Raw genomic sequence first — 22,352 nt, 5'->3', positions numbered from 1 at the left:
TTGACCAATCATGCGATGAAAACGAAACGCCTACAAACTACGGACGCGGCTGAGGGACAAAACTCTTCGTTACAAAACAGCGTTCAGTTTTAGCTGCTACCTTGTAGCTCGTTATGACATCGGTTATTACCAGACATGCTCTCCTCCGCTGTTTTGTGCGGACAAGGAGGCTCATAAGCGAACATCGGACACCTAAACCACTGTGTTCTGACAGAAGGTATTTCTTAGCACTGCTTGTTAGCTCACATGTTTACAGTGTTGTTTATTCTGACTCCTGCCACTTATACACCAGCAAAACAAATAGCCCCTAAAACTATATTCTGCGTCATTATTGCATTCATATGATTTCATTCTTGCTCATAAACAATATCATCTTCATCATTTTCTTTTCTCCTACAGTTATGCCACTGAAGAAGTCAAGTCACCTAAAATATACACCAAAACTGGAGATAAAGGTAAGTCAACTCAATTAAAGAAGACATCTTAATGCTGTGGTTTCAACTATATTTGAAGTATGGACTGGGGAAATTTGTGTAATTTTCTTTATGTACATTTATGTTTGAAAGCCACATGATCTGCATATGTATTTGTGTCTTATAGGCAAAATAAAAGCATGTGAATGTTGTGACACAGATTCCCCTTTCAGTTAAATTAGTGTATATGTTCGCATTATACATTGTTAAAAATGTGTCTATTTTTTTTAAAACAATCGGGGGATGAGAGCTCAGCTATTCAAATCTCAGTTATACTTCAAATAAAGAATGTCAACACAATTTGAAAACAACACATGCTTCCTATTATGTTTATAATGACTACTATTTAGTGTTGATCTATCAAAAAAAAAAAAAAAAAAATCCCAAACATTTATGGTTATATTTTAAGGTAATAAAAAAAACTGACTAGATTCCTGATTTGCAGGTTTCTCCAGCACATTCACTGGAGAAAGGAGGCCAAAGGAAGATCATATTTTCGAAGCTTTGGGAAATACAGATGAGTTGTCATCAGCTATAGGGTAAATTATGTATTATTACACTATTAAATCATTGTATGCACATGGATATTTAAAGTACTTTTGTCAGACAGTAGAAAAACGGCTTAAAATTATGTTATCAGAAAAGAAAAATAACCCTGCATGCAATGCATCTTAATGAACGGCTTCGGAGCTCAATAAAAATGCAAATTCCAAAATAGAAAACAAATGAAACTTTAAGGGAAATAATGTTCCATGAAAATGTTTCTGACAGGGTGAGAGGATACTAATGTGATACTTGTAACGTTTCAACAAAAGAATTGCAAAATTTGTTTTTATATTTAGAGTTACTACCAATATTTTTAGTATTTTTCTCTTATAAGTGAGGTTCTACTAAACATGCAGACAAAGAACTATTAACTAAAATTATATTGCTGCAACTTACAGGAGGAATGCATAAGTCCGGTAAAAATAAATCTCAGTTTCAGTGAACCTTACTTTATGTGGAGTTGGTGACATGTTGTGATTGCTGAAAAATATTATATACAAGATGTCCTTTTGCAGAGCTGCGGATAAGAACTAAAAAAAAAGCTAAATTTAAATATGAATCAGTGCATTTGCCGAAAATGTTTAAGTTTGTCTAACTCACTTTTGTATCCAACTTTACAGTTTGGCACGAGAGTTTTGTCTTGACAAAGGTCACACGTTCACAGATCAGCTGGATAAGGTTTGATTTTCACGCCAAATTTATTAATGTGCTGAAACTGGCCTGCACTCTACTCTTCTGACAGACCGAAGGCAGAGCACAGGTTAGTTTCAGCACAAAAAGTTCATTAGATTTAAAGAGCAAGCAATCAGCATTCATTAAAGATGTGTTATTTTATTGCAGATCCAGTGTATTTTACAAGATGTGGGCTCCAATATTGCTACTCCTCGGTCATCTGCAAGAGAAATCCATAGAAGTATGCAAATGCAGGCTTTTGTGATCTCATTATTTTTCATCACTGATGTAATTTTTTTGTTTGTTTGTTTTACCAGATAGAACAAAGTTCAGTCCTCAGCCAATCACTGATCTGGAAACATGGATTGATCATTTTACAGAGGAACTCCCACCGCTGACCAGCTTCATTTTACCTGTAAGCATATTTTTCTGCTTCTGTAGATACTGGATGATTAGATTATTCATATTTGTATTTTACAGTCTGGGGGGAAGAGCAGCGCAGCTTTGCACTTAGCTCGGACAGTCTGTCGGAGAGCGGAGCGCAGGTCAGTTTCACCACACACAGCTGTGATAAAAATAATAATCAGTTCAATGTCGCTTAACCAGATCTGTCATTGTGTTTGGCATGATTTTTATCTGTACATAGAAAGCTAAGTATTAGGTTTAGAAAACCACCAGACTATGACATGCATGCTACTGATTCCATGTAAATGTCTCTTTTACTGTGGGTGTCAGGCCCCTATTCCTACCACAAATCATGGATCATTTTGAATGCATCATAATTACAAAATATGTCATGTTAAAACAAAGGAAATGCTTTTGAAAGGGTTATTTTAATAAAACGATAACCTCAAATCTAGTAAGAGAGCAGCATTTTAGTTCCAGACCAGCAGGATTGCTAAGGGGTTGCTACCCCATTCCTCATTTCTTAAAATCAATGGTTATGCAATTAATTAATTAAGAGGAAACCTACATTTTCAAACTTTATCAGTTTTATTCAGCAAATGTGAGAGAAAAAAACAGATGGTTATTTTTTTAACAGGATAATGTAAATTGTTCCTCACCCTCTGAGTCGTGTTTGATAAATCTTTATTTTAGAATAGCGTTCCCAATGCATTCACTTGTGTATTTTGCATTTTACAAGCTGTTTAAACCCAACTGTTTGTGGTTTAAGTGTTGTTATGCAGCCAAGGTCCTCCAGGACCTATGTCCTGCATATTTCAGATGTTTCTCTGCTCCAGCACAGCTAATTTAAATTGCTGAAAGTGATTCCTCAGCAGGTCGCTAAGCTCTGTAGGAGCGCTCCAATAACCTATTTATTCGATTCAGGTGTGCTGAACCAGGCTAACATCTAAAACATGCAGGACACAGAGATTTAGACGATTTGTTATTCTTGTTTCACTGCCACTGTGTTTTCTGACAGCTCTGTGTTTTTCTGCACAGTGTTGCTCCAATTGTGCGTTCAGGGGAAGCAGATCCAGATGTTGCAAAATTCCTCAATAGGTCAGTATTTAAAGTATCTGCTTTAAAAAACGCGTACCTTTCTTTCCGATTAAACATCTGATTAAAGTCCAAACATTTTTTTTTTTTTTTTTTTTTGCATTCAGGTTGAGCGACTACCTGTTCACAGTTGCCAGATATGCAGCCCTGAAGGAAGCCAAAGAGGAGAAGATCTACAGGAGACCTGAATGAACACACCTGTTAAATAGAGTCTGCATTTGTTTCTACAGTGATAGATTCCAGTTGTGCTTTCAGTTCAGCGCATTCTTTCTTAAATATCACACACAAGACAAAATAAACCAGCTAAGCAGTACATGTACATCAAAAGTTAGAATTCCACACAATATGCTCAGCAATTCATCAAATAAACATAAAATAATTTAAATTAACCTTTTGATTCCACATTGGTTATATTCTAAGTCTGATTAGAATTAGTTTTGATATTTCCCATTATAGTTTCTCCTCTTGCAGGTTAATGAGAGTATTTGAGACAGTCACATGATCTGGCACCAGCCCTGGCTCTTCTGGGACAGCGTGCAAGCCCATGTCATTAGAGACAGATTGCGGTCTTCATAGGGTGGGTAGCGCAGATACGTGACGCATTCAAACCGCGTCCCTCTAAGCAAGCACGCTTTTCTGTGTGAGAACGTATCGAAGCTGTAGCGACCATGGAAGGACCCCATTCCACAGGCGCCTTCAAGAAAATGTTTCAATGAATCGTTAAGACACTGTTATGTTTTCTTTTTTTTTTTTTATGTCATTGTATGTGACATGACACACTCACCCACTCCACCAAATGGCAAAGCCACCATCAGGCTCTGAAAGATGCAGTCATTAGAGCAGAAGCTTCCACTGGAGGTCTCACTCATGAGTCTGGAAATGACCTGCGGTACAAAGAAGGTCAACCCACGATCACAATTTACTCTGAGAAACTGAAGAAATAGTTTGCCTAGTTATTGTCAGGACTTTCCACATGTTTATCACCAGCCTGTTTAATTCATTGCAGAACTTGTTTTAATGATCGCTGTCCTGTTGGAATTGCCTAGCAATATCTAAGAATCGCTTACTGGTGAAACACGAGTGTCACTATTTAAAGAGAAATGCCTCAAGTAGGCAGGAAAAAAAACAACTTCCTCCAAAGTGACAAACTTCAAGCCTGATTGAAAATTGACTTGTCAACATGGCCGAGCAGAATGCCGCCTGGACAAATATTTTACGGTTGGATACGGCAGAGCTTTGCTAGCCTCAGTTACAAGAAGTATGTCTGAATTAGTCAGTGAGAGGCTTTCAGGCCTTTATAACTCAAATTGTATTGCTGTTTTGCTGCCAGTGTGAAGACGACCTTACAGTTCATCAAAATTATCTTAAATAAAACTAGAAAGCAGCCATTTGGATCAGTTGGATATTTCTTTAGGACACTTATTTCAAACATCAAAACCAGACTTGGAAATAGTAAAGCAGGATTAAAGAAAAAGTAAATATAAAATGTACGTGTGCGATAGCTGTATGTAAATTTTTGACCAGCACTGCATCTCCACTTGTTATGATGTACCTTATTGTTGGTGGAGTATGCATAAACACAGAGGGGCTTCTCTTGCTTATTAATAAAAGCAATGGCTTCATCCACGTCATTTACAGTGAGTATTGGGAGAACCGGGCCGAAGACCTCCTGTTGCATGATGGGGTCCGATTCTGCCACTTCTACCAGAACTGTTGGGGCTTCAAATGCAAGCAAAGAGCCTCATCGCATTGTACATGCATACGTAGGAAGTGTTTTACAAAAAGTCAAGGATGCAGCTTCCCTACCAATGTACTTCTCTCCCTCAGTCACCTGCCCACCAGCAACCACCTTCCCAGATCTCCACAGCAGCTCTCGTGTACGGTTGAAGATCTCCAGGTTGACCATGCGACCAAAGCTGCGGGATTCTCTCGGGTCGGGGCCGTAGAACTGCATCAGGCAGCATTTCAGGGCCTGCACCAGCCGCGCCTTGACATCCGTGTGGCAGAGGATGTAGCTGGGTGCCATGATGCTCTGACCCGTGTTGTGAAAACGCGCCCATGCAATTCGCTGCACGGTGGTGGTGATGTCACAGTGCTGGTCCACGTAGCACGGGTTCTTTCCTCCCAGGATCAGGGTGACGGGAGTGAGAGTGCGGGCTGCAGCCACGGCAATCCTGCTTCCATCCTCTCTGTTTCCTGAAGAAGAGCGACAGCCATGTTGAATCGTGCTTCAAAACATCAAACACATTCAAATGTGAGGATGTGGTTACCTGTAAAGAAAACATGGTCAAATTTAAGCTCCACAATCTCAGACAAGTCACTGATGCCTGCAAGAATCACATGGAAGCATTCCTTGAGGAAAACAAAAATTTCGTATAAGAGCATTTCATGCATATGTCATCCTTTCTGAAGGTTAAGCAAATTAACGATACAATTATTATTTATCTAATATTTTGCTTATATATTCTAAGCAAAATATTGCTTAGAACATATATCATATTACATAATGTATCTATTATTGGTTATATTTTATACAAGACAACAGAAGTGGAGGTGAATTTTGTTCAAATGATTCTCAGGCCAACTTATTTTCGTATTACCTGACTAAATAAAAATGATATGCTCTTAATTTAACAATAGTGGAAAAATGATAACTGACTCTGATGAAGACACAGATGATGTCAAAACATTTGTCACCATGACGTTAGGATAGTAAAGATAAAAACAGATGAGTAAGTATGATGTCCTTTAGTTGATTTAACATTGTTTGTTGGGAGATGATTACCTTAACATAGCTTATTGTTTTCACTCAACTCGTATATAAATTAAACTTATATTAAAAATATATTTCCTTTCCTTCATCTTAAGAAAGAATGTCACATTTATTGTGGGCCTTTAATGATGCATTTGAAATGTATTTGTTTAATTTTTGCCAAAAAACTTCAATTAACTTTAAAACAGAATTACATGCACAAGTTTAAATTTCTGGATGGAAAATCCATCAGCACTGTATGTTCGGTTTATGTATATGAAAAACATCGATTTGCTTTTGAGAAAAAAAAAATCACCGGACACAATACAGAGTTTTAAAAAAACAATACAGAGTTTTAAAAAAGGAAAAAAAAAAACAGTGTATTTTTGCCCACCCAGCCTCTCTATCAAATATCCCACCAGTTTTCATAACAACAGTGTCTTTAAATTGTATTTCTCTTTGGTTATCTGCCAGCACCTCAGATTACCCAGAATTTTGAAAGCTCAAAAAAGTAAAGCGGTGAAATGACTCCCTTTGGAAACTCCAGTAATAATTTAAGTCGTTAAATCATAAATAATTTAATAGCAAGTGGCTTATCGCGTACTTAACACTTAAATTCAATTTGGCTCAGGGATTACAGCTCATAAGGTTCTTTAACCTCAGCAAATGCTCCACAAACTTTTTCCATCCACTTTCCAGCGTATTGCATCATCAGCAGGCACTTTTTGGCGAGGCAAAGTCATATTGTGTAACTTCCTGAAAGACCTTTGGAGCCGTCAGTCCTCTCTGCTCGCTTACTTACATTATCCAAGTAGAAAGGAATAAGACGATGCAGAAGCTCTGCCGTGTGCACGGTGTACTCAGAGGGGCTGATGACGGCACAGTCTCCTACAGGAATGAGATTCCTACGTGAGCGTCAGATTCTCTGCAGGACTGTGAGGTTACAAGACGGCGCCGCTGCTCACCCGCTGCAATGGCTCCAACCAGAGGCACCAAGCACATCTGGACAGGACTGCACCAGGTCCCCATGATGAACACCACACCCAGGGGCTCACTGATCACCAAACACTCATCCAAGCTGGTGGACTGCACAAACAACTTCAAAGTTAGGCTTACAGGCTGAGCAAACGAGCAGAGGAGAAAAAATAAAAGAAAGATTCGACCCTCACTGAATACTTAAAAGGTCGGTGCAATTTAGCTTTAATCTGCTTTAGTGGACTCTGTACAATGGATTCCTTTGTGGCAGTCAGACTGGAATGTTTTCAGGTTGTGTAAGTTTTGAATAATCCCAGTTGTTTTGCCACGGAGATGTTTTGGAGAAATAGGTTTCCCACCAGATTCTTTTCCACAGACTGAGGTTCCATCCACTTCTTCAGGTTGCTGATTGCGTGAAGCGCCTCGTTCTTGACCATGATCAGTTCAAACACGACCGTTTCAAACCGCGGCTGGTTGAAATGAAAAGGAAAAGGAAGATAAATGCAAGAAATTCAATATTTGCAGGTACATCTCAGATTAAAATATGAGTGACCTAGTTGATTTTATTAATTCGGTTTAAAAGATGAAACTCACACAGTTTTATTAAATGCTTAGTGATATTTATTTTCAAACATGAACTTCAGGTCATTTTGGTAAAATAAGGCTGAAGCACTGAATCCAGAATTAGTCCATTGGTGGGAATCTCCACCCTTAAGTGGGCTTTTCTTTACAATCATCTCTATAGGCTGCAGTTATTTCTCTTACTTGTGCTTTAAGCAAACACACACAAACACACAAAACGTTCAACTCCCTGTCAGCTTCTTTAGCAACGCACTTAACTGTCAGGAGTGGTTCAAATTAAATGTAATTACAATTTCATTGAAAGGTTTAACGGAATACAATTCATCAGGACTACCGGCACACCGTTTCCTTTGGTCGCTATCAGAACGTTTTAGATACGAGGCAGCCATATTGGATTTACATGTTGGGTTTAGTGAGAAAGTTCTGACTTTCCAATTCAGAGTCTCACCTCTATGGGACACTTGGATTGTTTTTTTCAAACTTGAAAAATTCAACTTCTAAGTAAAAACAGAACACACTATTATAACTACATTCTTTCATCAATCAAGTATTACCTATGGATAAGAAACCATTTTTCTTTTTCTCTAGTTCCGTCTGTCAGCACATTGTTATTATTAACCAAGAAAGTAGTTCTTATTAAAGTCTTATGCCTTAACATACCATTTTCTGTATTACAAATTTGCTTTGTAAATGGACTTATGTATAATTTTTATTTTCCTTGAAACTAAAATTTGGGATGTTCATTACCTGTAAATCCTAATAATCAAATTTAACTGCATGTTTTTTTTTTTTAAATTGGTGAAATAAATAACCCATTCAGTGACGTTCTAATTTGTTGTCATGCAGCAGTAAACCAGTGCCTGTTCTCACTGAGAGTTGGAAAGATGACAGGTGATGTACCTTATGAAGGTCCCTTCCAAGAGCATCCACAAAGTCACACTCATGCTCTTCCAGCATCCGCACCACAGCCTCCAGCTGGGCCAGTCTGAAACCTTCCTTTAGGGTCCGTCCAGCCTGAAAGGCGATTCTTGCCCTCCTCAGCAGATCCACACACTCCAGAGGGTATGTCCTCAAACAGGGTTCTCCCAGCCTCGTCCTGGAACAGCAAACTGTTAACATTCCCAGGATATACTTCTAATCCACATCACGTTACACTCTATATCTTCTGCATGTTAAACGACCATTCCTCTGACAAACGTATCAACCCCTGATTTTTCCACTCATGTTCACTCGGGTCAAATAAATCAGCCGCGCTGGTGTCTTTAAATGGGCCAGTTTGAAGTTAAGCCTGGGCACCCGCTCAGGAGAAACCCCCACAGGCAGGGAGGATAGTAGGAAACCCTAACAACTCCAGCCAATCAGGTGATGCGCATAAAACTAACAGTGCTGCCGACCAATATTGAGCCACAGATCATATTTAAACTTTCTATCCGTTTCCAGGAAAAAACAATAAAAACAAAAATCAAACAGTACCTGCGTAGGGCTTTGAACCATCGGGTCGGGGATGGACTAGGGGGGCCGCTCATTATTTTACAGGTTCACAGCGAGACAGAAATGCAGTTGATGGATGGAAAATCTTCACAGGGAGCCTCTGTGGTGTGCAACGACCAAGCCACTGAGCTTAGGGGAGAAGGTTTGACTCATGCGTGCGCATTCACACCATAATCCTCCGTGTGTGGCATTTAGAAAAACCCAGAAAAGGCGAACCAGGACTCAACCTTCAGCCTGCCAGCCCATCAGCCACCCACGGTTTGCCTTAGTGGCTCAGACAGGTGCTTTTAATCAATCATTTATTTAAGCTGCAGACAAGAAAATCACTGACAGCATGTGCAGGATTTAAATGGTTTATATAATACTTGATTCAACAATACAGGATTAAAAAAGTATTTTACATGTAGACAAGTCTGTCAAAACAACAAAGAAAAACACTCAACACTATTGTGCAGCCAGCTCTGAAGACATGAAGATTATACATTTTAACAGGAGGGGTGGGAAGGATTTTAGCTTGCTGTTTGTTACTTCTCAGCCTAAAAGAGTGAATGACTGCTCAAAGCCAACGTCAGCGGACCTCTGAAACAACCAATCCTTCTCTTGACATCACGTAGAAAAACACACAAGGGGAGCCCCAGAGGAGACAAACAAGCGTGTGAGGCACCATTCATCACATCCTCCCTGTAGTGTATCGATTAATTAGGAGCCATTCCAGTTCTTATAAAGACTAATAAAAAAAGGCTTTGAAATGATGTTTGATCCTCCACTAGTTTTTCTGTTTAATTTAATAAAAAAAAATCTCATTAGTAGAAAGGATACAAGTTTATTATTGTGCCAGAGAGAAGTTTACTCACTCATTATAGGCATAAATACCATATTCGCCTGGGGTTTTAATAAGATGCATCTGAACTGTTGTTTTGTTTTTTTGTTTTTTTCCAGAAAAAATTGCAACGTTTTTTCTTATTCACACATGGTTAAAAAAAAACTACATCCAGGCTTAAATGTAAATATACACCCCCACTGATATTTGGTGAAATACTTTTTCTGCGTGTCGCAGAGAAAAGTATAAGTGAAGGAAAGACTTTCAAATCTGCAACGGCACCCAGACATGGTGGTGGCAGCGTCATGATCGGGGCTCGTTTCTGTCGGTGCATTGCATCAAGCAGAGAGAATAATGAAGGAAGACTACAAAATTATTCACCTAATCTCAAATCAAAGGCTGGATGTTTAAAACCTGGCCATAAGTGTGTGTTCCAACAGGACATCCATCCCAAACATAGATGGGGGTGGACCAGGGAACTGCCAGGAAACCACCAGGGTCAGAGACTTAAAAGTTTTTACACTGATATTAATCTCCTGGAATGGCAACCTTACTGCAAGTTTGTAGAGTATGACCACAATCAGACACCAAGTCAGGAAATCAACCAGTTTAAATGTACGTTAGCCCTCCTGCTAACAAGAGCATTCAAATATCCAGACAGAGTTATACCAGAAGCTAATTGATGGCTGCAAAAATAACTTAAATTCTCTGCAACAAGCTGATGGACTTTTAACTAATTAAGAAGCTGTACCTATGCATGTGATGCAATTTTTATCACTTGTACTAAAACAAAAAGGTAAATTCAGACTTGTGCACTCAATTCTATTAAAAATGATTATTGTTTGTTGATTAATCCATCGTAAGAAAATGTGTCTTTAAAACCCCAAAATGAGCAGTATTCATGATTATGAGGGTACATAAACTTTCCACTAGTATTGTACAAGTTCACTATCTAAACACAAGTTAGTGGCCATAGCTTAGGTAGTTAGACACTATATATTTATTCTCATTCATAACAGAAAACGTGTTTTTGCATATTAAAGACCTAGAAGATTTTCAATTGTCCTTCAACTCTTTGAGTGAAGGTTTGCCTTTTTTCTTGTTCCGTGACGACAAACAGTCCCTTCTGTCACTGTCTAACGCAAATAAACCCTGTCTCAAGGAATATTCAGGCTATTAAGGTCACATTCAACTTCATGTCCCCGCAAAAACCAGTGCAACATTTTCAAGGGAACGTCGTCCAATTGAGCAGTTGTATTTGGTTGACGAGTCAGTCCGTGACATCATTTTAAAAGGTCTTCAGACCGCGAGATCTTTTCCGCATGGCTTGAAGAAAAGTCCACAGAGATCAGAGGGATTTACAGTAAAAGCCTCCATGGTTGCTTCAGTTAGATCTCTCTCGTTCAGAGAAGTAGTCCAGGACCACAGCCCCAATATCTATGGCTTTTTTTTCCCAAAACGTGGTAATTGGTTAGAGCTGAACGACAACAGGACACGGGGTAGCATGGGGTAACGGTGAGACATGAGGCACTCGGCATTAGTATGAAATGGAGTGAACATGGTTTCCTGGTATAAAATACGTAGAAGACTAAACCACTTCATGATTTTAAACTTGGGCGACAAAAAGAGACGTAGCACTTAGCACAGCCTCGTCTACTCCGGCATGAAGGGAAAAAAAATGTCCACAAATCGTTTCCGGTTTATTTCCTGCTCTTAAAGGTAAGCGATGCTACAGCGAGGGCATCTTTATATCAAATAACAGCATGATCCGACTTTCTGGACAGAAGTCAGGGTGATGTTTGACTCTCAGACAACCAGAGAACACAACGGGCTGGATGGGTCAAACGCTTTGCTTTAAAACTCAACACAAGGGAATTAATGCCAAGTTACGACTTCGAACAACGACTTCTTTTTCTTGGAGATTCGTCACAAGACACTGATTTGTCTTTTACACTCATAAAGACCTCTGATTTTTTTTTTTTTTTTTGGAGATGCGTTTCTGGATTCAACGGATGAAATCCAAACTTGACAGCATATTAACAATGATTGGTTGTTTGGTTTTACTCATGTAAGTAAGACCTCGTGTCTAATGGCTTGCATTGCATCTGTATTGCTTTCCAGTCGTCTTAAAACGGCGGTGGCCTCGGATCCAAGAATGATTCTGTTAAGCCTGAGAAACTGAGATCAGACCACTGTATATTTAAGTATTATCATATTAAATATATGAAATGTTCATTTTTAGGAGGAGACATTAAAATTTTACTGTGTTGCAGGAGCTGCTTCCTCGTTGAAGAGAGAAATGAGTAGATCTCACTCCGTCAGCGCTCAACCAGAGAAACGATCGTCCATCATTACTCCTCCTTCCTTTAGCTGATGGCTCTATAATGTGCCAGACAGCTCGAGCATCCCGCTCAGTTCACGTTGTTCATCACATCCGTCCTATGCAGATTGTCCCAGCGCAGAGTTAGGAGAGCTCGAAGCCTGTGTTCATACTGATGGCGTAACGCAGTTTGTCACGCAGGATGCTCTTCTTGCTGTAGTTGGGCAGCTTGAGAAGGTTGAAACACGTAGAAGAAGTGGGAAGTCGACCCCCGGGCTCCTTCTTTCGAATTGTGAAGAAGCCCCTGAGGACACTGCCGAGGGTGTCTCCTGTGTCCTGGACGTGGCAGATAAAATGTGTACAAACCAAAAAAATTTTTTTTTTGATTGACCATCACAAGTATTAGGTTTGTATATTCTTTCTTCCTTAAAACCATGAGACTATCAGAAAATATTTCAAAACTTCTTTTCCTTTAATGCAACATATCCTGTAAAGTTAATCTGAAAAACAAACAACCTGTTCCAAGAAAAACTGTAAAAAAAAACAACAACAAAAAAACAATGGATTATGTGGATTATGCAAGTTAAAGCACCTTTTAATTCGGGTACAGTATTTCATCTTCACACTGAGAAATTAGGAGAACATTAGGAAAGTAAAATGAGGAAATTGATCAAAATGTGTTGTGTAATTTAAGTTTCCTTCAAAGTATTAATTTAAATGTGCAATCAATCAATCAAATTTTATTTGTATAGCACATTTCAGCAGCAAGGCATTTCAAGGTGCTTTACATAATTAAAGAAAAAATAAAAACAGCATGTGATGCAACCGCACTAATGCGACCGCATTATTACTTTCTCCTCTTTTCTGGAAAAGTTTTAAAGTTGTTTTTTTTTCATATTCCTTAATCTGTCATGTTGTATACTCTTAATGGAAACAATAGATATCACCTCAGAGAAAGTGGGGTGAGAAGAAAATGCACAGAGAGGTGACAGATGCAGAGAAAAAACAGCATTTCTATTCCTCCAAACCCCAAACCCCATTCTGAGTTTCTTTCATAATCTCTAATTTACGCAATTTTTTTATTGCATGATTCCAAACCTGTAAAAGATACAGCACAAAATAATCATATGAAACAAATAACTTATTTTTCACTCTTACCTGATCATCTGAGACTTCCACACAACGGATGGAAAAAGGTGGTTTAAGGTAAGCAAAGCCTAGAAGAGGAGGCCTTGAGCAGCTGGTAACAAACTATAAAAACATATTTGAAAGATAATGAATAGTAAAATCACTTTGTATTTGCAGTAAAAAAAGTATTTAACTTTAGGAAACCTACTTTTAGGAACATAGCCCTCTCTTCAGCATTAAAGTCGCTGGACAGGATGTCCCAAAGCCAGATGATGACACGGTGGCTGCTATGGAAACCTCCATAGTAGACGGTGTGTTTCCTGCAAGAGGCGAAAACAACAGAGTATGTTAAACTGGCTCAATAAACAGAAAAGAAAACATTAGAAAAATGTGTCAAATAATATTTTGTGGGTCAGAAGAATAGTAAAGAAAAAAAGGCAAAACTTACTTGAGGTCGTCTAGATCAATCTCTGCGTTATCCCCTGAGATCAGCCGCTGAACTTCAGGCGTGGAAAACATGTGCAGCCACTCTGGATTAATGATGCTGCGGAAACCCCGGATGAAAGCCGCCGTTTGCTCCTTAATCTGCGTGTGCATCCGGAAGTGAGCCATCAGGTGGATGTAGCTGATCCTGCGGTAGAGAGGAGAGATGAAATCAGGCTGTGACGGTGATTCGACAAAGGACTTTCTTAAAACGCAAAGGATCAACACGGGTTTTTAACTATGGAATCTTAATTCACTTACTTGTTTTCATTGGTGACTGGCATAGTTTTTCCTCCAGGTATCAACTCATGACAGACAAGCTGTAAGGAAACATCGACTTAAACTTCATACATTAGATAAAACGCATTTCTGACATGCCTCCATTTTTATATTTATCTACCTGCCCCATAACATCTTCATCGTAGGACAATGTCAGTCCTAGATCTCCCACGTCTCCGTCGTAGCGCTAAAAAAAAAAAAAAGAAAAAAGATAAGAGTGTTTTTGCTTTTAAAAACTGTTCCAAAAATGCTCAGACTCCTCCAGGCTGCATGTAAACGCAGTAACAGCCTAACCTTAATGGAAGTGAGGTTTTTGTAAAACTCAGAGTCCAGGGAGGGAAGCTCGTCTATGGAGCTGTAGAAGGTGCTGTGGTGGTGTCCCAAGACTTGACTGAGGAAAAACGAGGCAAAAGGAACATCCACAACGATGCCCTAAGAAGGCAAAACAAACAGCAGATTATCACGTCACTCGGAGCAACAGGCAGAAATGAGCACCTCTGGAGATAAAATTACCTCATAAACAGCTTTACCGAGCATCTTCCCAACAAACTCAAAGAGCTGCAAGTGATTCTCGTGGATGTAGGATGTGGGCGAGGGATACAGCCTTTCGTTTCCACTTGTAGTCTGTATGAAATAAGCAGTGGATCAAAACAGAACCAGGTGGTTTGAAGTAAACAAATCAAAGTGAGCCACTTTGTTTTCGGGTTACCTTGAACAGGTTGAGGGCAGGGTTGAAAACTTTCTTAATGATCTCCTCTAGAAACTCTTTGAAGACCCCGTCCTGGTCAATTCCAGCCTCGTCCACTCCCAGGTCATTAACAAACTTCACACGAATGACGCCTTTTATGGAGTTCACCGGTAACCTGCGGAGCTGGTCGTATCCGTCCTACGGGCAGGAAAATCCAGAAGTTATTAAGGAACAAACCAGAAAATTATGTAATAAATACATAAATAAAAAAATATTCTCTACTACACACTTCCAGCATCCGTGAGCGGCGAATAGTAATATGGGTGACGTGCGGAGAAGCCGAGCTGGTTTCTACCAACCCTAAACTTTCTTTCTCCTTTGTGACAATGTTTCTGAACAGCAGCACCCTCTGAAAATAGAACATTGGGAATTATCATTGTGCAAAAAAAAAGAAGAAAAAAAAGAAATATTAAGCAGGACACGTAACTGGAGAATCTACTTCACTCACATTTTTATGTGGGATAACATGTGGTATGTACTGCAGTAGAAGTTGAGCTCTTCTTTTCCCTTTTTCCAGCTCTTGGAACAACAAGCTCGGCTTCAGATCCCTGAGTGAAACACGGCAGGATCGTTCATCACAGTGAGGAAAATCTCTAAACTGAAAGCCAGTGCGTCGCCTGGGACAGGTGACAAGAGTTTTGGAGTATTTACTTGCGAAGCCAGTGGTCGTCGGGGGTGAACCTGCGCCTGCAGTCCCGCTCATACAAGACCATCAGCCAACCGTGAACGCTGTGGAAGAGCTCCAGCTTTTCTCCTTTTGCGTTTTCTATAAAGAACAGTAAGTATAAGGCTGATTAAATTCAAAGAAAGTTGTCATTGTTTGCACACACTGTTGTTGAAATTGCATTAATTCCCAGACCTAAATTCTGTTCCATCCTATAAATAAAGAATCTTGTTCATTCGCTAGAGTGAACAAGATTCACTCTTGTGTTTAATTATTAGGAAAAGACTAAAAGAAAAAACTAAAATTATTAGTCTTTTCCTTAATTATTAGAGAACATGTATTATCTGACTTATAACACACTTAATTTCTGATTCTGTTAATGTTTCATTCTGGCTGATTCTTCTCATAATATTTAGTCTAAGGGTTTGTTTTATCGTTGATTTAAACTTTTTTTTTTTTATTTTAAAAAACATTTTTAAAACATGAGACACAGATAGAAAATGTAATAGAAATGACTTAATAAAAATGAAGAAATCAGTGTCCAGAATAAGACTGACTAATTTCTAAAAGAATGAATGAATGAATGAATGAATGAATGAATGAATGAATGAATGAATGAATGAATGAATGAATGAATGAATGACCAGAGATAAAAGGATGTTAATATTAGAAAATAGCACAGGGAAAAAAAAAGTCAGATTTTTCCATACTCTATTTTCTTTTAGAAACATTCCTGATCTGGGAATTACTTTAATCCAATTCCATGCTTTTCCAGACAGAAACCCTAAAACATAAAAAAAACTCCCATCACAGCTGTTCTGGCTGGAAGTTCACAGACTCACCTAAGATGCCGTCCCAAATCATCTTGTACACAAATGTGTTCAGAAAAGAGGAGATAGTGATGAGTTCCTCTATTTTGAAGGATGTTTGCTCCTCATACACTTCAATGTCATCCAAAATTCTGAAAGATAAAATTTTGGTTATTTAAATGTAGCTTTATATCACAAAAAATAAAAAATAAAGGGGGGATTTACAAAAGGTCTGAGGCCAACTAATTAAATTATATTTAAAAACTGTCGTGGAAAATCCTGTTTCAATTTGAATTAATTCTACATTACAGGATCCCATTCAATTCAGGCAATAAAAGGATTGCTCATGAAAAGAGGAAATTGATCAACTTACGTGATGAGGTGACGAGAGCAGTCACAGAACAGCATCAGCATAGCCAGGAGCTGCTTCGACTCCTCTGTATCGTTGTTCAGACACTCCATGAAAAGCTTGAGGCCTCCGTGAGGACCGAGCTCACAGATGAAAGCCCACAGTTTTGGTAAAAGGTCGTCAAGATGCGTCAGACCTGCAGCAAAAGAACAGGCCAGTTCCAATCACCTACGACGAAACGTGCAAGAACACAGCGTGTGGGGTTCTGTGGCTGACCGGTGAGTATCTGGAGGCGTATTTGCGTCAGCGTGGACAGAGCCGTCTGGTAGAGCACGCAGATGCTGCACACTTTCTGAACTTCAGCCGAGTCGACCCGCTTCCCTCCGACGGGTTTCAGGATGTTCCTCACAGAAGCTGACTTCTGAAACGCTCTCTTAAAAAGATCTTTTAAAAGATGCAGACGCATCACATCCTGAATGACGGAAAATTCACCGTGTTGAGAGACTGTGTAGGGTTTTACTTTGGTAACTTACTCTTAACGGGTAGATTGTTCTGAGACGTGCTCGGCTGCGGCGGCGGCGGGGTGGACTCCTGACTCTCCAGCTTCTTGGACAGGACGTCACTGAAGAGAGTTCGAATGACAGAAACGCCCCACAAGTGCTGAAGCTGCTTCGTGACCAGAGGCATCGACTCATTCAGACTGAGCAGAGGAGGAGAAAGGACAGGTAGACAGAAAATGAAAGAAACAACAAGAACAATAGAGAAAACAAGCAAATACAGCAAAAAAATTAATTAGCGACCAATCTTTAACAACAAAAATATAAATGTATGGGTATTTCTAACACATTTTATAACATCTCTGTATATCAAAGACACAGCATGCATAAAAAAAATTGAGAAAAAATTTAGAGGTTTAAGCTTTATTTTTCCATCAGAACCTGGCAAATATTTTTTTTTTCTGATGGCTGGCAATTTATTTAAAGTTTGGAGAAAAAAGATGAAGTTAGAAACTAAACTATTAATATTTTACAGCAAAGTTTCTTGTTATTCTATGACTTTTTGTCTAGATCTGATTGGCTCGGTTTAAAAGTTATACTTAAACACATGAAGACTCACTGACCCGTAGTCCACAGTCTGAGAGAACCAGCCCAGGACAGGATGCCAGTGTGTTAGGTTGGACTTCTTCTGTGATACGTATCTTTGGCAGTATGACAACATGTCGGTCAGGTCCTTCACAAAATGGTTGGCCTCTTCTTCTAAGACTTTCTCATTGAGGTAACCCAAGTGGATTAGATTTCCTGTTGGGTACATTTGAAAGTGACATTAACTACAGCTCAATCATAAACTGCATTCTCTCTGAAAACTTAATTTAGCTTAGTAATTGGGTTAAACATATTAAACATACTCATATATACATATACATTAGATAGACTACATGGAGCCCCAACCAAGTGCTGAGACAATACTGTACAGTACGATGGTTTTATATAACAGTAATTTCCCATGAAACATAATTTTGAGTTTCCGTTTTATGTAATCCATAATAATACACTTGAAATAAATCACTTTGCATGGATTTAACCAATACAAAGGATCCATGATCCATATATATATATATATATATATATATATATATATATATATATATATATATATATATATATATATATATATATATAAGATACCAGTTTAACTTTTTGACCTGGATTATTTAAACTAATGTTTTGACTATACTACAATTCACAAAAATGGACCTGCACACACATCTATTTTAGCAATTAAAAAGCCAAGTGCTAAATCACCTGAAAGCACTTACCAAGTAAGCAGAGTGTGTGGCTGCCCTCAAGACACACACAGATGTCCAGACACTGTTCTTCCCGGCTCAGAAACAAAATGAACTTCCGCAAGAGGTCATGGGTCTGGATTAATGCCATGCACTGTTGGGAAAAAGTATATGTAAAGAAAAACAGTCTTAACATTTCATGGCATTAGACGCAGACACAACAACAGGCTTTTACCTCTGGAGTCAAGACACTGAGGTGAGACACGACGGCGGGAACGGACATGATGTGGAGGAGGAAGGACCGGAGCAGGTTGTCTGAAAAGTGAGCTGCAGTGACTGGCCTGTAAAAGATCCGATTTCGTTGATAAGCCAGTTTATAAAACACAACAGACATCCATGTGTGGCAAAACTAAAGCGTTCTATCCAAGCGGAGAAACTGAAATAAGAATGTACCTCAGAGACAAAGAGAAAACAGCAGTCAGGGTGCCTTTAGAGAGAGACGGTTTAGACCGGGCCAAACCATTGGTCAACAGGATCTATACACAAATACAACACAAGTTTCATAGTTAACAAATATACTTTTTTTTTTTCAAAAAGATAAAAAAAAGACAACTGAACACAACTGTCTTGTTTAAACTGTATAAAAAAATAAACAGTAAAAGTGAACCTGCAGTATTGAGTAGAATCCCTTCTGATTTAGATGCCCCATAATATTTTCACAAATCCTTGTCAAAGCAGGTCTCAGAGCCTCACCTGCAACATCGGCAGGGAAAATGTTGTTCATTATGTTTCCGTTCGAACAAAGCATGTCAGGCAACAGCAGATCTGTTTCTACTCGACTCTCACCCTTTCCTCGAACTATCCGCCACGTCGACGTGTCGGTGAAGGTCACCAGCATGGTGAGGTACAGTGTAACCAGCTTGTTGTCTTGGAGTATGTCAGGCTGAAAAAAAAAAAAAAAATCACACAGTTGGTTGTACGACTACATCTGAAACGCGAGGACAGAACGAACTGGATGCAATAATTAAATAATTAAAAACAGGATGAAGTATTACCTTTAGCTTTTTCAGTAACTGACAGCAGATCCACAGGACATCTTTGATCTGTTTCAGCCAGGGAATAGTGAGGTCTTTGGAGAGAGCCAAAGAAACATACCAGACCTGAAAACCACAAGGAAGAAACATCACTGAAAGAAAGTGAGATAAAAAAAAAGATTAATTTCTAATGGATAACAACACAGCCAGACTCACTTTAGGTTCGTTTTCAACCTCCATGCTGGCCAGAATCGCTCGACAAAGCTTCTCAAATCTCTGATGGAAGCAATTAAAAATCAGGAGGAGTTGCACAGGCAAATCTATAAGATATACTGAGGCAACCCATCTTTGACTAGAAATTATGAAATTATGTTTAACTACATTCATATGTTTGCACTACTTTAAAGAGGGCTACAACTGCATTAACAGAGTTTTATTTGGCTGTACATTTAGTTTACCAATTAAATTCTTTACAGTGCCAAGCAGCGCCTCTGGACTTTATGTAATAAATAATTACATTTGTGACGTATTTTCAATATTTTTAAACTGTCGCAATTGAAGCTGATGTATCATCACAGATCGACATGAACCAATGGACAGCAGTAAACTCACCATCTTATCCTCAAGGCGATATATGAATAGCAATTTTCGAGCAATTTTGAAAATTGAAAGTGCATTTCTTTTTGTTGTCCCCGTTTCAGAAACTTGAAAATAGTCATCAACCTCTTTCCTGGTAAGATAAAAAGAAAAAAAGGACCATTCAGAAAACCATATTAAAAGAAAATGCAACTCAGACTATCACCATACAAAAAGAATGCAAAGCTCTTGAAACTGTAGTCACCTGATTTGCTTCTGGAGTCTGCAGCGACAGAGGAATCTCCTCACCAGAGCCTGGATCTGTGTTGCTGCTTTCTCCTTCTCTTTGTGTCCCTTTCTTTCCTCTCTGGCCTGCCTGGCTTTGTCCAAGAACTCGGACTTGGAGCTTTGAGGGACACTAAACATGATGCACCCTAGGAAAGAAAAATGTAGACCATTGGTTCCACTTCAATAAAACTACAAGGGGGGGATTTAAATAATTTACAATCAAATCAAAAAGTCTAAGGGTTTTTTTGTTGTTGTTATTTTTTTTAAACTTGAATATTACATAAAACCAATTTTAAAACCCTTCTTTGACAGAATTGCTAATGCAGGTCCAAAATTGGAATATCCTTTAATTGCTTATTTATTTTATTAATTCAGTTCAAAAAATGAAACTCTTTTCTTCATCAATAAAACCTACACAGAGAGACAATACAAATTCTAATTGTTTACAAAGAATGAACCTTGGACCACTGAGCGACAGTCAGTTCTTTTTCCTCCTTACCAGAGGTGAGTCATTTCTGATGTCTCTGCTTCAGGAATGGTTTAACCCACTGCAACAGTTACATCTCTTGTCTTGGATACATCTTGGTGTTGTTTCCTTAAGTTCTGACTCCAGGTGTGCATGCACAACTTTTGAATCTTTTCTAAACGTTTAAGTGGGTTTTACTCCACAGTACTCTCAAGACATCCCTTTCTATCATAATTTTTCCTTCCACTAAACGTTCTATTATTATGATTGGATACTGCACACTGTAAAGAGCTATCTTTTTAGTAATAGATATCATTTTCATTTTTTTCTAAAGATATTGATATGCCTTCATTAACTTTAAGGCATACTCATCGACATACACAGAAATTAGCGCTTGAAATAACTGTATGTTACAAATCTTTATGATTTTGAATTTTAAATTTACTTATTGAAATAATGTAACTTTTTGACAGTATTCCAAGTTATTGGGTTGCAGCTGTACCCCGTTAATATGAAGCAGGATGACAGTTTTTTTTAGAGGTGTCAAAGTCCACATCTGTGCTGTTTGGAGCTTGTTACTCCCTGAAAAGTTGAACATGATCATACTGTTTTGGGAGAGCTTACCTGTGAAGTTAAGAAGATAAGAAGATTTTGTCCGGCCTTCAGGCACACCTTTCGTTATACGTTCTCCTTCATCTGGCAGTCCGTAACATCCAACAAGGAAGAAAGTCCCAATTAAAAAAACAGAAACAGAGATCTAACTTGGCATCTCTGGAGCTAGAAACGACTCAGTGAAGATGGAGAAGCGACTGTTAGCTCGCAGGGCTAGCCCGCAGCTTGTCGGTTTGATACTGACTATAAAACATATATTCTAAACATGGTTAGGTTTAATTAGCATCGTGGTGAGGCGGACTTTGATGTTTCAACGATGTCAGTTTGTTGTAACGCAGAAGACACACCGTTTCTAAATGTAAACAATGAGAAGAGATCTCTACATAGACTGCAGCCATTAATCCATTGCGTCGCATTAAAACGACTCCGGGTAGTTTCTATCCGGTTTTGCAAAGTGCGTTCGGCGTAGATCCTTAATAAATAAATAAATAAAAACTTTTATTAAGCGAACTCTGTTTGTACAGTAGCGGCGAGTATGAATTTATTTTGTGGAATACAACTATCGCCCAGTGTGTTAGGTGGGCGTTGGGTATGGTACTGTTTTTGCTGTTACACTTTGCTGTATCAACGGAAACGTGTGGGATACATGATTTATTTTTCACGCGAATTAAAATTATTCATTCGCAGCCTCGTTTAAAGTAAAGCGATTTATCTGTAATTAAATTAAAGAATTTCCAGCAGTTTTCTTTCTTTAAGTTTATGATGTTTTACCTCTCCCTTTAAACTGTGTTTGGGACGGTTGACGTCATTTTTATGAACGCGCAGCGGTACTCTGGTGATGTACCGTAAAAGTGACCCCTGTCAAGAAAATAATGTGATGGAACGCGCATTTATGTCTCAGTCATGAAATGATAATACATACTTTACTAAATGAATTAGAGATTTTCTATAGCATTCATATGGGTGTTATTGGTTATTACTCATTTCAATAATTTACTGATA

At 38.7% G+C, this 22,352-nt stretch overlaps 3 protein-coding genes across 4 annotated transcripts; 1 reads left to right on the top strand and 2 right to left on the bottom strand.

Moving 5' to 3' along the window:
• The first annotated feature begins 16 nt into the window (after positions 1 to 16).
• Positions 17 to 3,580, top strand: mmab (metabolism of cobalamin associated B). The gene is made up of 9 exons (XM_008418714.3): positions 17 to 217; positions 400 to 455; positions 919 to 1,012; positions 1,640 to 1,697; positions 1,860 to 1,932; positions 2,009 to 2,106; positions 2,172 to 2,236; positions 3,135 to 3,194; positions 3,299 to 3,580. Exons 1-9 carry the CDS (start codon positions 114 to 116, stop codon positions 3,381 to 3,383), a joined length of 693 nt encoding a protein of 230 aa, XP_008416936.2. The 5' UTR covers positions 17 to 113; the 3' UTR covers positions 3,384 to 3,580.
• On the bottom strand, positions 2,666 to 9,238 carry aldh3b4 (aldehyde dehydrogenase 3 family, member B4). Of its 2 annotated transcripts, XM_008418710.3 has the most exons (10): positions 8,974 to 9,238; positions 8,401 to 8,596; positions 7,278 to 7,388; positions 6,909 to 7,029; positions 6,746 to 6,831; positions 5,462 to 5,543; positions 4,998 to 5,387; positions 4,744 to 4,910; positions 3,976 to 4,075; positions 2,666 to 3,885 (listed from the first exon to the last, which is right to left on the bottom strand). In XM_008418710.3, the coding sequence occupies exons 1-10, from the start codon at positions 9,024 to 9,026 to the stop codon at positions 3,686 to 3,688; spliced, it is 1,506 nt and encodes a 501-aa protein (XP_008416932.2). In that variant the 5' UTR covers positions 9,027 to 9,238; the 3' UTR covers positions 2,666 to 3,685. The 2 variants fall into 2 exon arrangements, with proteins under 2 accessions (XP_008416932.2, XP_008416935.2); XM_008418713.3 differs by lacking the exons at positions 8,401 to 8,596; positions 8,974 to 9,238 and having other exon boundaries at positions 6,909 to 7,194; positions 7,278 to 7,368.
• Positions 9,239 to 9,330: 92 nt separating this feature from the next.
• On the bottom strand, positions 9,331 to 21,843 carry ube3b (ubiquitin protein ligase E3B). The gene is made up of 27 exons (XM_008418716.3): positions 21,363 to 21,843; positions 20,250 to 20,418; positions 20,021 to 20,138; positions 19,625 to 19,684; positions 19,430 to 19,534; positions 19,221 to 19,317; positions 19,042 to 19,127; positions 18,828 to 18,910; positions 18,610 to 18,715; positions 18,408 to 18,528; positions 17,712 to 17,889; positions 17,125 to 17,291; positions 16,868 to 17,035; positions 16,616 to 16,787; positions 16,276 to 16,394; positions 15,421 to 15,535; positions 15,218 to 15,317; positions 14,999 to 15,118; positions 14,731 to 14,907; positions 14,535 to 14,645; positions 14,316 to 14,453; positions 14,143 to 14,208; positions 14,004 to 14,062; positions 13,708 to 13,890; positions 13,468 to 13,579; positions 13,290 to 13,382; positions 9,331 to 12,467 (listed from the first exon to the last, which is right to left on the bottom strand). The coding sequence occupies exons 2-27, from the start codon at positions 20,408 to 20,410 to the stop codon at positions 12,276 to 12,278; spliced, it is 3,207 nt and encodes a 1,068-aa protein (XP_008416938.1). The 5' UTR covers positions 20,411 to 20,418; positions 21,363 to 21,843; the 3' UTR covers positions 9,331 to 12,275.
• Positions 21,844 to 22,352: the final 509 nt, after the last annotated feature.

The sequence above is a fragment of the Poecilia reticulata genome, chromosome 9 (assembly GCF_904066995.2).
Source record: "Poecilia reticulata chromosome 9, P_reticulata-male-v2, whole genome shotgun sequence".
NCBI lineage: Eukaryota > Metazoa > Chordata > Actinopteri > Cyprinodontiformes > Poeciliidae > Poecilia > Poecilia reticulata.
This window is presented reverse-complemented; position numbering and strand designations above follow the sequence as displayed.

Bases quoted from the DNA above. Each gene is read 5' to 3' on its own strand.
- ube3b (XM_008418716.3), bottom strand. From the start codon at position 20,410: ATGTTTAGTGTCCCTCAAAGCTCCAAGTCCGAGTTCTTGGACAAAGCC. The intron at 19,318-19,429 runs GTAATACTTCAT...TTTTTTTTTCAG, and splicing joins AGTTACTGAAAAAGCTAAAG to CCTGACATACTCCAAGACAA. The intron at 17,890-18,407 runs GTAAGTGCTTTC...TGTACCCAACAG, and splicing joins CCACACACTCTGCTTACTTG to GAAATCTAATCCACTTGGGT.
- mmab (XM_008418714.3), top strand. From the start codon at position 114: ATGACATCGGTTATTACCAGACATGCTCTCCTCCGCTGTTTTGTGCGG. The intron at 456-918 runs GTAAGTCAACTC...CCTGATTTGCAG, and splicing joins CACCAAAACTGGAGATAAAG to GTTTCTCCAGCACATTCACT. The intron at 2,237-3,134 runs GTCAGTTTCACC...TTTTCTGCACAG, and splicing joins TGTCGGAGAGCGGAGCGCAG to TGTTGCTCCAATTGTGCGTT.
- aldh3b4 (XM_008418710.3), bottom strand. From the start codon at position 9,026: ATGAGCGGCCCCCCTAGTCCATCCCCGACCCGATGGTTCAAAGCCCTA. The intron at 7,030-7,277 runs GTGGGAAACCTA...TTGTTTGTGCAG, and splicing joins AGTCTGTGGAAAAGAATCTG to TCCACCAGCTTGGATGAGTG. The intron at 4,076-4,743 runs GTACATCATAAC...TTTGTACCGCAG, and splicing joins CATACTCCACCAACAATAAG to GTCATTTCCAGACTCATGAG.